The sequence below is a fragment of the Rosa rugosa genome, chromosome 3, assembly GCF_958449725.1.
Source record: "Rosa rugosa chromosome 3, drRosRugo1.1, whole genome shotgun sequence".
Lineage (NCBI taxonomy): Eukaryota > Viridiplantae > Streptophyta > Magnoliopsida > Rosales > Rosaceae > Rosa > Rosa rugosa.
Window position 1 is genome coordinate 53,492,442 of NC_084822.1, and position 12,586 is coordinate 53,505,027.

Below are 12,586 nucleotides of genomic sequence, written 5' to 3' on the forward strand. Positions count from 1 at the left end.
CAGAAACCAACACGTTCCTTTCCATTTCCCATCGCTTCTTTCGAATTTCGAAATTCCCTTCCCTCTTTTCGTTTCATTATCGAATCACAGTGTCACACTTTCTTCTTCTTCATCCAACCAATTTCTCTGGTCGACCTCACCTTTTCTACTTATGTTTTATACGCGTGAACCCATTCCGAATTTTTAACCTTTTCTCTCTGCTGTATCTATATTTATAGCCCAACAACGCTTCAACCTCAAACCCACGCTGCGATCGCAACCTTAGCTTTGGTACTCTATCTATTGTCATATATTCACTTCTTTTTGTGGCAAGGACGAAGAGTTCTGTGATTTATTGCTGGGTTTTGTTACCTTCTATAAATATGATTATTATTTATAGGCTATGTATCAATCATTTGCTATTAAAACGAAGTCGGTCCAGATAGTTTCTCAAAATTTGATTTTTTGACTTGCCTATACATAATCTTGTCTGCTTCCAAGTCTCTATGAATAGCGAGTGTAAAAGTTTTTGGCATGAATTTAATCTGTTTAACTTGATTATTGAAAAAAGAATAGTAGAGAGACGCTAAGGAAACGTTTAGGGGCCATTATCAGCATGAAGTTAATATTTTCTCTCATTTTTTTGTATTAGCAAATGCAAAATATTATAGCCTTTTTTCTCAAGTTTGCTCATCCATGTAGGACAATTGTTGGCGCCTTACCTCTGGAATCTCTGGAATCTGGTGTTGGGAAACTACATTCTGAATGGCAATGGGTAACCTTAGCACTGTATGCACGCCTCACCAATCTCTCTCTCTCTCTCTCTCTCTCTCTCTCTCTCTCTCTCTAATAGGATTGGAATAATTTTAAATTTTTAGTTTTTTTTTTTTTTTTTATTCATATGGGAAGATTCGAAACCATTATGATCTCCTTGGAATTGTAACGGTCAAACTGTATGTTGCATGTTTTTCACTAATCTCCTAATTTGTTGAAATGCAGGATTATCAAGAACAGAATCAGCAGACTGATATTGGTATGTTTCTTTCACCTGACATTAATCTTAGAAACAAATCAAGGATCTAAATGGGCAAGGTTTGTATTAAAGCAGATATTTGTTTGTCTAAACGAATTTGGAATTTCCAAGAACATCCGGACCTTAACTTTACCTGTTTGAGTAGGCATAGATTAGGCTCTGCAGTTGTTCATCTCCTTTCCATATAATTTACATGCTTTCCCGACCTACGGGACACAAGAACTATTTGTGTGTACAATTAGGCAAAAATTGATGCATAATAAGTTCAGCAAATATTTTTATCCAATGTCCAGTTCATAAAAGAAAACTGGAGATACAAGGAGCTATTATTGTTCCATATCTCCTAGTTTCAACGCACCTGATATCACAATGAAAAACATGTTCAAGGGATAGGTCATGCTCTGATATTGGGGCAATTGATGTGGAGGATAATTTTGTTTCTTCCTATTATTGATGCTAAAATATGCTTTTGGATACATATGCAGGTGCTTCAATACGTAATGGAAGAGAAATTCTTTTACAGGTAAATTTGACAATCTCCATAGAACCTAAAAATTGAACCTTGATGCATAAAAAGTTAAAATTTATATGTCTTCAATACAAAATGAGCAAAGTGAATCAATTGTTGTTGAAGTGGTTGGATAAGTGTTTTGTTATTTTTTTTGGGATAAGTTTGGCTGTATGAAACTCTAGCATATCTCGGATTACTGACCATCTTTAGCTAGTGAAGAACATTTAAGCACATTTTTTGACAGAATTCTTCAACAGGCCTTTAACTGGGAATCTCATAAACATGACTGGTGGAAAAATTTAGAAAGTAAAGTTCCAGATATTGCAAAATCTGGATTTACATCAGCATGGTTGCCACCATCAACTCATTCCTTTGCCCCGGAAGGTTGGTGCATGAAATTCATCAACTTGGTTTTTATTCTTTCTGCATATAGATGACCGGATCATTGTGTCCGCTATGCTTTCCTCATATTGTAGGTTACCTCCCTCAGAACATATATTCTCTCAATTCTAAATATGGATCTGAGCACCAATTAAAAGGCTTACTTCAAAAAATGAAGCAATGTAAAATTAGACCAATGGCTGACATAGTTATCAATCATCGTGTTGGGACTACCCAAGGGCATGGTGGAATGTACAATCGTTATGATGGAATTCCTTTGTCATGGGATGAACATGCCGTCACATCTTGTACTGGTGGACTGGTAATGAATTTTGTTTTAGTTTAGTAACTGGAATGACTGTTTGATCCATGATTCAATAGTAACCTCATTTACAAACCAGGGGAATCGAAGCACTGGGGACAATTTCAATGGGGTTCCAAATATTGATCATAGTCAACCTTTTGTTAGAAAGGATATTACTACATGGCTACAGTGGCTTCGCAATACTGTTGGTTTTCAGGATTTTCGATTTGATTTCGCAAGGGGGTAAGAGTTATACTGACTAAAAGTTCATTTGTGTTTTTTCAATTGGTTTATTTCACTTCTTGCTTCATTTCCTTTTGTATATTATATTAAATTGGGTTTATTTACAGCTTACTCTGTTTTGTGTTTCCAAATATTCAATTAGTTATGCAGCTAAATATGTGAAAGAGTATATTGAAGGAGCAAAACCAATTTTTTCCGTTGGGGAGTATTGGGATTCTTGCAACTACAATGGTCATGGTTTGGACCACAACCAAGGTATAATATATTGATGTTCATTGAGCACCAATTCAACTAATCAGATCGACGAACCACAGTTAATTCAGTTATTCTTTAATGAATAAAGTTATATAGTTATAGGCATGAATGAGGCTCTAGTCTGAAGTGTTAATGAAAATACCTCAAGGTTGATAGTATTAGTTAATATAGAAAGGCTAGCTTGGATTTAGCTCTCTCTCTCTCTCTCTCTCTCTCTCAAGTGTACTGTTTTACCTTTATTAGAAGTGCTTATGTTGTTTACATGGACTCCACTTGCAGATAGCCACAGACAGCAGATAATAAGTTGGATTGATGGCACTGGACAGCTATCAACTGCATTTGACTTCACAACCAAGGGAATTCTTCAGGTTTCATCCTTTTCAGTTGGACTGAGATGTTCAACTCCCACCTGATTGCTACACCCATTACATGCACACATAAAAATCTTTCTCTTGAGTGGACATCTGCATTCGTTCTTGTTTTGACCATTGGATATGAGTCCTGGCCATTATAACCATTAGTATCCAGTAATTTATGCCAACTTTCCAAACATTTTTGTTATGAACCTGTTTATTTCTATATAAGAAACTAAAACAGGCAACTATTACATCAAAATATCTTCTCATCTAAGCACATGAGTACCCCAAGTATGCTTGGTCATGTTATATTAGTTCATTTCTGCAAGACTGGCATCTTAATTGAGATTTCATTTTTTTTTTTTAACAGAATTGAGATTTCTTTTTAATATTTTATGTTTGTTTTCCCCCTATTTTGGTGATAATCATGCATGCTTATGTGTAGGAAGCTGTCAATGGACAATTATGGCGATTACGTGATCCCCAAGGGAAGCCACCAGGTTTAATGGGATGGTGGCCTTCAAGATCTGTCACATTCCTAGATAACCATGATACAGGCTCAACACAGGTAGGATATACTTTTCTATCCTGCAGAATGCCTTCTAAGAACTTTTGAAGTTATTTATGCTTCAGATGCACATATTGCATGCGAGTAGAGAATTTGGGATTGTATATTTCTGCTATCACTCTTTTCATGACGTACTTGCATGGGAGTTTCATATCTCAGCGATATCTGAAAAAGAAGAATTTCAGTTTCTTTTCGAAAATTCTATTAGTTCATGCAAATTGAAGGTAGAGTTTAGCCTACCTTTTTTTGGGCTGAGTTAGTCAGGTTTGGCCTGTTGTTGGGGCCCAACACAGCCTGAATTTGTGCATTTGCTTTGCATGAATTGTCACATTTGTGATACTTGGTGCCTATCTTTTCAGATGTTGAGCTTTTGGTCCCAGAATGAAAGTTAATCCACTCACTTCATAATCATTTTATCTGCAGGCTCACTGGCCATTCCCTTCAAATCATATTATGGAGGTAAGAAAATGTTGTTCTGGTTGTTGGCTTGTTGTGGTGATATTATTGTGTTCTTGCCCTGGCTGCTGTTATAATCCACTGGTCTAGTTCTTCATAAAATTGAGTTAAATAAGCCTTGCAACTTCAAGCAATGTGATAGTTATCTAGACATAAATGTACTAAAAGCACTAGCAAATATAACTTCATTCTACGTGCATATTCCCTGCAGGGTTATGCATATATACTCACGCACCCTGGAATACCTTCCGTTTTCTATGACCACTTCTATGATTCGGGTGATTCCATTCATGATCAGATTGTGAAACTGGTACGCAGTACAGCTAGCTAGTTCCTTTATTGACTTGTGTCTAGTAGAAATTATTCCTTCATTAAGCATTTGGACTTGTCTGCAGATCCACATTAGGAAGCAAAAAGACATTCACAGCCGATCATCTGTAAGGATCCTGGAGGCCCAGCCAAACCTCTACTCTGCTATAATTGGGGAGAAAGTGTGCATGAAAATTGGGGATGGTTCATGGTGCCCAGACGTGAGGGAGTGGAAGCTGGCAACCTCTGGCCACAGATATGCGGTTTGGCACAAGTAAATTAGAAGGTTCCATCCTCATTATTGTTCATAAGCAAAATAATATTGCTATTTCTCATTGTTGAGATGCACTGGGGAGATGACAGCCAACTGGCAATTCGATGCTACACATGGCTGATGCTGCTATGTATTATATGAATAATAATTCTCGCTAACTCAGCACTCTTTTTATGTTTCGTTACATTTTACTTTCCTTTTGCCTGAAAATTTAACTCACACCTATTGCCTCCATCCATGCATATATAGAGATTAGGCCAGTTTTTTGTACTGGGAAACATTGTAGAAACTTTTATGACTGGAAGCATTTGAGACTTCACTTTCTATTATCAGGCCATTGCTGTGCCCTACAGAATTGTCATATTGAGTTATCCTTTATGCACAGTTTCTCTGTATGAAGGAGAAGTCTATCCTGTTGCTTTTTCTGTCATGAGTTCATGAAGTGGGCTTGAACATTATTCCCCACAGCGCACTAGTGAGTCTAATTGACAGGTGTGCGTGTGTGTTTGATTCTTTCCAGTTCCAAAGTGGTAAATGTGAATAGCAAATATCCAATTTGGTTTCTTTACATATAATTTGCAATTTAACTCAAAAAGTAGCTGTTATTTTACATTACTGTAATTTCAATAAGCACAACACCTTGCCAACTGAGCAAAGATTGGTATCATAAAAGATTAGCAACTATAATATATATAAAGTATGAGAGAATTTTAGGCCGCGCTACAGCTCAAGTAGCCCTTCAAGAGGATGTAGAAGTAGCAGCAGTAGCCCTTCAACCAAAATACACTGCAAAAAGCCATGGCAATATTAGATCCATGTTAAAATCATTTCAAGCAGCAATAAAAAATTCACAATGGATCCAGCAAACTGGTTAAAAATCTACTCGAACGTACAATATAATCTCTCACTGATCGTACCATTAGTTGATTTAGTTCATTTACCAAACACAATCCATTGAAACAGCAATAACAGATAATTAAGACCATGATGCATGATACAGAAACAAATTCTGCTGATGGAGCAAAGATAGATCAACAAAAAGATCCGGCAAAGATTTTTAACGGAATCAATGTGAAACACCAAGAATACAAGCATAATGCCCCAGCAGTATAAGTAATCGATTTTGACTACAAAAAAGATAAGGCAAGGCAAAAACGAATGTCAGAAAAGATCAAATAGATACTGATATATATATATATCATATATAGTTATATACGTACCCTGTCCACTGAATCATCAGATCTCGATTGAATCAGGACCTGATGAAGCTGAAGGGTTTGGAGTTGTCCCTGCCTAGGTGAGAAAGACTATAAAAAAAAACGTACTAGCCATACACTTAAAAGCTCGTAACTTCATTGTTAATGCATATGCAGCTGGGCAGGTGAGGTGCATAATAAATTGGGTTGTTGGCGATTGATGTCTTAAAGTTAATGCAAGTGATCATTAATTAGCATTTTTGAATTGAGCTAATCTGCAGCTTCCTTCATGCATATGAACTATGAAGCTATAGTTACATACAAACCAAGATTGAAATCAAATTACCTGCGATCAAGTTAACGATCAGTACGTTTTTAATTTATAACATATGGGTAATTTTATTATTTCACGTATTTACTTAATGAAAATTAGTTTTAAGTTTTAACAAATAAAGAAGCTAGAATAACCTTATCATCGGAGGTGAGAAATCCTAGCAATCTGAAGAAAAATGGAATGTTAATTAAGAATGGTTTAACCCTTAACCTAGCCTAATTCTCCACTTCCTCTACAAGGGCTAATCCGGTTTAACAAAAATAATTTAATAAAAAAGTTGATATCCACGCATATTCATATATACTTATAAAAGGTTAGAAATCAATAAAAGAGACCAAGGACGTTCAATCATGCTAGCCTAATCACCCTTAGCTTAATTGCCCTGCCCTGGCCTAGCCTAGCCACACATGAGTACTTACGTCCCATGCATGCATATATATACTAGGAGCTACTTTAATCTCGCCTTCCTGAAATCGTGTACACACATACAGTCAAAGACTAAGAGTTTCTCTGAAAATGGTCCATTTATCGCTTATAATTTTTAGTAATTATTCTGTAATTCCAAAATACAATTTGATTACCTGAGCATCCCAAACGCATACGATATGTCGTCACAGTTCTCATCATTCACTGCGTTGAAAACTGCTCGGACATATCTTTTCGATCCCAGAAATACCTGGCTAGCTAGAGCTCCTTTTTAATCTTCTTCGGAGTTTTTTTTCAACGGTTGCATGATCATTATCACAACCAAAACAAAATACGGCATTGCGCTCTCCATCACGTGACAAACACAATGTCGTATGTGGGATCGATTCTGATCGATAAATACAAAACCCCACCATTTGGAGGGGGCAATCATGAAACGGAGTGGATCCATTTCATTCCATGCATCGAGCTCTGCAACTTATATCTCGGTTTCGCGTTTCCTTTTGGGCCTGCCTTGCTTTCCTTTTTTTTTTTTTTTTTTTCTTTTTATTGGGGCCTGCCTTGCTTTTTTGGCTATATTATTGAACGACTAGTCAACCACATTAATATTTGACCTTTTACCCTATGGCTAGGCCGCTAGGGTTTAAATTTCTAAAAATTTTCTATAGCTTGGACTCGTCGACATTTAAATAATATCAAAAAATATTTTGAGTTTTGTCAATATTTTGATTGATACAAAAATTTTCATTAAATTTTGAAACAAAAATTTTAAGTACCGGAATTAATCTCAAAACAAAAATTTCAAACTTTAATCATACACGTCATACACTGTTGAACATTTTTATTATGTACGAGTAGATAACCTAATTTAAGATAAGACTACGTCTTTGTTATGTTATATACATAAAAGTAAAACGTCTCTAATTTGCCAATAGAGAATGTGAGCCCCCGAAAATTTTGTTTAATTTTTATAAGGTAATTTTTTGCCAATAATTTTTTTTTTCACAAGGTGATTTAAGTGAAGGAAGTAACTTCAGAGATTAATTTGGTGTCAAGACTACCAATTGGGCTATTCGAACTCAATTTGGGCCTAGATTCTTTCATTTGGGCCTAGAAGGTCATAGAAGTTTATTGAGGCAATAGCTTGCATGTTGAAGTTTCGAAAACGATAAATTGAGTTGTAGCAAAGTCTTGGACTTTAGGCTTTTACGAAATCGAGTTTTGGACTTAAGGCAAAGTCGAGAATTTTAAAAAAGGTATTTTCAGCGAAAAACAATCGAAGATTACAAACCCGAAAACCCGAACGAGTTCCGCTAAGAGAAGTTGCGAGCTCAAAACCGAAAGCAATTAGCTAAAGGAGTTTTGTAATTCGTCGCAAGGGCAAAATGGGTATTTCACGGACATAAGTATAAATAGAAAGTTAACAAGGAAAAAAACCCTAGAATCCCATTCTCTTCCTCTCTCCTTTCTCGGCCGCGTCCCACTCTCCCTCTCTCCCCCGACCTCTCTCTCTCTCTTCTTCCCTCTGCCACCACCGGAGACTCCAGCTCCGGCCACCATCTCACCACACCGCCTCCACCAATCGACGCAGCACCAAAACCCGACCAAAGCCCAAGCCTCACCACCGACATGCACCGCCGGCAACCTCCATATGCGACAACCCTGTTTGGCTCCAATTTTGTTGCAGCTGGTCAACAGTCTCTTTTCTGCGCGGGCGTGCCAGCACCGTTCGGGTGCGGTCGTCGGGGGTGTCCCTTGACCTGACTTCTATCAAGCGATTGTAGACGAGGAGAGCACCAACCTCGTCGTGGGATTCTTTATGTCTCGTGGCGAGGACTTTTACTAAGCTTCTTCAAAATAACAATCGATACTCGATGTTGTAGATCGAGCAGAGCGAGAACCACTGGGAAGTAGAGAGAACTTGCTAAAGCGTGACTTTAGCTTGGCTAGTTTGCGAGGGCGTTACCCTTGTTTGGCTGGTTCCGTAACCGTTGTGGTCGTGGTACTACAATCGGCTCTCGAGGAGACTAGGACCGAAGTACGTTGACAGAGTGTTTGGTGGCACTGAAAGTCGGCTTCTGATAAGACTAGGACTAGGAGTGTGATCACCGGTAAGAGAAAGAGAAGGAGAGGAGTTGCTCTTAGAGAGGTTGCTCTAGAGAGAACTTAGATCATCTTAGAGATGTTTGTTGAATTGTGTTGGTTTTGTTGTCTTGTTACTTGTTGTAGCCTCTATATATAGGCTACCAAGCAACACTATTTGGCCTTAAACAAATCATGATGGGTTAGGTTTGAGCACTTAAACACTAATGGAATGTTAGGTTTGAGCACTTAAACACTAATGGAATGTTAGGTTTAAGCACTTACTACTCCAATTTTGCTGCAGCTATATCTCCAACAAGAACTCAAAATGGACCTTCGACTTCTGCATATCAAATGATCCACAATGAGTGTAGATCATTGTGGAAATTTTTCAGAGCTTTCTTCCATGTGGTTGGGCCGGAATGCTGCTGGACCTCTTACAGGTCCAGTTTTCCAGTTTTGCTTATGCAGAAAATTGGACTGATTGTTTGAAGGCCTTCCACTCAAAACTAGCTCTGGAACTCTTCATAAGAAATAATTCTTGGGCTGTCTAGAATGTATCTGCAGAGTTTCAGCTCATTTCGAGTTCATTTGATCAGTCTTCCACCCCTCCTTCCTTGTTTAGCTCGGTTTCTCCTAGCCGAAGTAGGAAAATGTGCTAAAGTTGACTTTTCATTTCCATGCTTCCATCATTTCCTTTTCTTGCAGCTCGCATAATCTTCCATAGTAGGCTTTATTTAGCCTCTAAATAATATATTTCGAACTTGTCGACAATATATAGCTTGAGCCACTGACTTTGGCTCAATTTCTCCAAGACACGCCTTGTCATGCCAAAATGCTCATTTTGGGTCCAAATAAACCCAAGGGTGCGACACCACTGTTCCTCGACCCTCGCCGGTTTCCAGCGATTTCCTCGCCCTTCCGCCACAGTCATTCTACTCAACAAGCAAAGCGGAGCAAAACCTAGAGAGTCCTTTTCGCCACTGATGCCTAACGAAGCCATTCGAGCATCGCCGGAGGTCTCAACTCTTCATGCCTTCGATCTCCGGTTTCCAGCTCAAATTGAGCTCAACGACCTCCCTAATCGGAATTAGAGCCTTGTCAACCACCAAAACCCCATAGTTTCGATCTCTGGTTCGGACCAGAGACGCCGCACGCACCGCTGCTGTTGCGTGGACCGCCATAGCTCCGCCGCTCAAGGTCACTGGATCGTCTCTGTTAGGTCATTTACGTCATCCTAGTCTGGGTTGAAGCCTCCATTCGATTTAGACTGAAAGTCTCTAATTCCTGTTGTTTATTTTGAAATGAGCGAGGTTTATGGAGTCTACGATTTTTGGTGATTTTGAAGGGAGAAGGCACAGGTTCAGTCCGACTAATATAGACGGGTGGTAAGAATCTCGACCTCTGTTTGGATGAAATATTGGTTGAGGGTTGTTCATTGATGGTGTATTGTCTGCTAGGAATTTAGTTGGTTAATGGTTGTGGATTTCTGCATTTTTGGAGTGTTGGAGAAGAGAGAAACTGTTGTTCAACCCCAAATGATTTTGGAAATTGGTAAGGATTCCCGAACTCTATTTTGGTTATGAAGGATTGATTGAGGGATTAATTTTAATCACATTATGCTACTAGGGATTTGAAAGGCCAGTGGTGGTGGAATAGCCGATTTGCAGCAGTAAAAACTAGATTCGACCTTGTTGGAAAAGAAGAATGGTAAGGGTCTGGGTGTTTGGATCTGTTTTGCCGTGTGCTGTTCATACTTAGTGGAATTCTGGTTTTATGGATAATTGGAAAAGATATTGTTATGTGTTGGAAACTTGTCATGGTAGTGAACAAAGATGAAAGTGGTTGAATGGTTGAATGTATGGAGAGAATTGGGTTGTCAATTAAATTGGTTTGTCTGTTGTTAACTCTGGAAAAAAATGGTTTTGCAAGAATGGATAAAGAGAGAGACCAATTTTACGATTTTTGACAAGTTAACTAAAATTATGTATGATGTTAAAGGGAGTGAGTAATTACCGATTTTGGAAGGGAGTTGATAATGAGAATGGTGGATCTTAATCGAGTAGGTTAAATTAAAATTTTAATTAAAGTTTTGAAACAGTTACAAGTGAAGTACTTTAAAGCTACCATATCTCAAAATCATAATCCATCGGGAATGGTAATTGTGATTTATTTTCTTAAAGTAAAAGTGCTAAACAAATGAAGGTGAAAAGGCCAAGTATAATCGCCATATCCCGAGTGATTCAAATGCTGCATCGATCATTTGGATTATTTGGGAATGGATAATAGGTTTTATCTATTAAATAGCATTTGGATTATTTGAGAATGGATAATAGGTTTTATCTATTAAAGGAAGATCTCTACAAACATAAGTTAGAGATCATTGTTTGATTAAAGAATAATTTGATGGGCTTTAAGGGAATTAAGTGAATGCTTTAAGTGCTCGGTTAATTAAGTTAATGACGTCCAGTTACTCATTGGTTAATTTGATTATAAAGGACTCGTGCGTGTGCATTTGGAACTGGACGAAGTATTGAAAGTCGAGAACAAATCTAACTGTGGACGAGCACTCCATATCCAGGTGGTGAGTTTTCCCTTCCTTGTTAGAGACTTTTCGATATACGTGGAATGCTCTAGTATAATAGTGTGTTGCCTGCAAGTACGTTTTTTGTTGTTCATTAGTCGATGCCTCGTGATACCTGTGTTTTCATAACTGATAATTGCTGATTGCGAAAACCGAGGCTAGACTTGCATGTTGAGATACTGTACCCATTGTATGTTTGTACTTGTGACCTGAAAGTGAATGGGACCTAGACGCGTTGATTCTTAGGGATCTCACGGTGTCGATAACCGTGAACATCCTGAGGGGCTTGTGCTCCTATGTTCGTCGAGGGGGAAATGTGAGTACTGACAGTGAACTAGTCATAGGACACTCAGGGCCGTGAAATGGACACTTTCGCTACTTGTAGTCACAAACACTACAGAGTAGTTGGCCGGTTCTCGAAGGATGACGAACCAGACCGGTCACCGATTGTTTTAGAATAGCCGGCATGTAAGTATCTCGGAGCTCCAAGTTGTGTGAAGCATGCTTCATATGTTTTATAAAAGAGAACAAATGTTTGTGGTTGCCTATTTTTAAAGTATTTTCAATAAACGTGCACAATATTATGTAGTAAATATTTTCAAGTATATTATTTTTCAAACCTAGCATGGTTGGCTCGGCCCTTACTGGGCATGCGAGGATGAAAGCTCACCCTTACAACAGTGTGCAGGTTTCGAGCATGTGGTCGGGGAGCGTATAGGGGAGGCACATGGCCCGACTTGACGTATTTCTCTTTGACTTTAGTAAATTAAGATCTTAGTTCCTTTATCGGATTTTGAAGTAACTTATTTATTTACTTTTTATTTAATTATTTGTTTTCTACTCGCTTATTTACAAAGTTTCGGGAGACCCGTAGCCCTGGGGTGCGTCTCTCATACTTGTATTTACTTAGTGATTTGTTATTTCCAAATTGAGCTTTTATTGTAAGCCCAAATCTTTTAGCCCATTTCAAATTCTGCTTTTGAAAATATGCTGTTCGGTTGCTAGAATGATTTGTCCAAGAAAATGTTTTGTAAACCAACAACCTAAACCCACAAGGCCTTGCGGTTTCGGGTTGATGAGTTATCGGGATATCATTCGTGATATGTCGGTTTCTCATTGGCTCGAGATCGTGGCGCTGTGGGACCCCTCTCTTGGGTCACCACAGAGAAAATCTGAAAATTAACCCCACCCCATTCCCCAATTCCCCACACTGCCCATTAGCTAATTGACTAATTCATATACTTTTGCCAACAGAAAAGAGAAGAAGTATGGAAAATAAAGTCTTATATACTTTT

The 12,586-nt window shown here is 38.2% G+C and overlaps 1 protein-coding gene across 1 annotated transcript; it reads left to right on the plus strand.

The window, feature by feature from the left end:
• Positions 1-4,855, plus strand: LOC133738804 (probable alpha-amylase 2). Its single transcript, XM_062166454.1, has 13 exons — positions 1-270; positions 682-768; positions 979-1,012; positions 1,498-1,535; positions 1,781-1,907; positions 2,000-2,226; positions 2,306-2,451; positions 2,594-2,706; positions 2,986-3,074; positions 3,508-3,630; positions 4,054-4,089; positions 4,298-4,396; positions 4,482-4,855. The coding sequence occupies exons 2-13, from the start codon at positions 745-747 to the stop codon at positions 4,671-4,673; spliced, it is 1,248 nt and encodes a 415-aa protein (XP_062022438.1). The 5' UTR covers positions 1-270; positions 682-744; the 3' UTR covers positions 4,674-4,855.
• Positions 4,856-12,586: the final 7,731 nt, after the last annotated feature.

Bases quoted from the DNA above. Each gene is read 5' to 3' on its own strand.
- LOC133738804 (XM_062166454.1), top strand. From the start codon at position 745: ATGGCAATGGGTAACCTTAGCACT. The intron at 1,013-1,497 runs GTATGTTTCTTT...ATACATATGCAG, and splicing joins GAATCAGCAGACTGATATTG to GTGCTTCAATACGTAATGGA. The intron at 2,227-2,305 runs GTAATGAATTTT...TTTACAAACCAG, and splicing joins CATCTTGTACTGGTGGACTG to GGGAATCGAAGCACTGGGGA.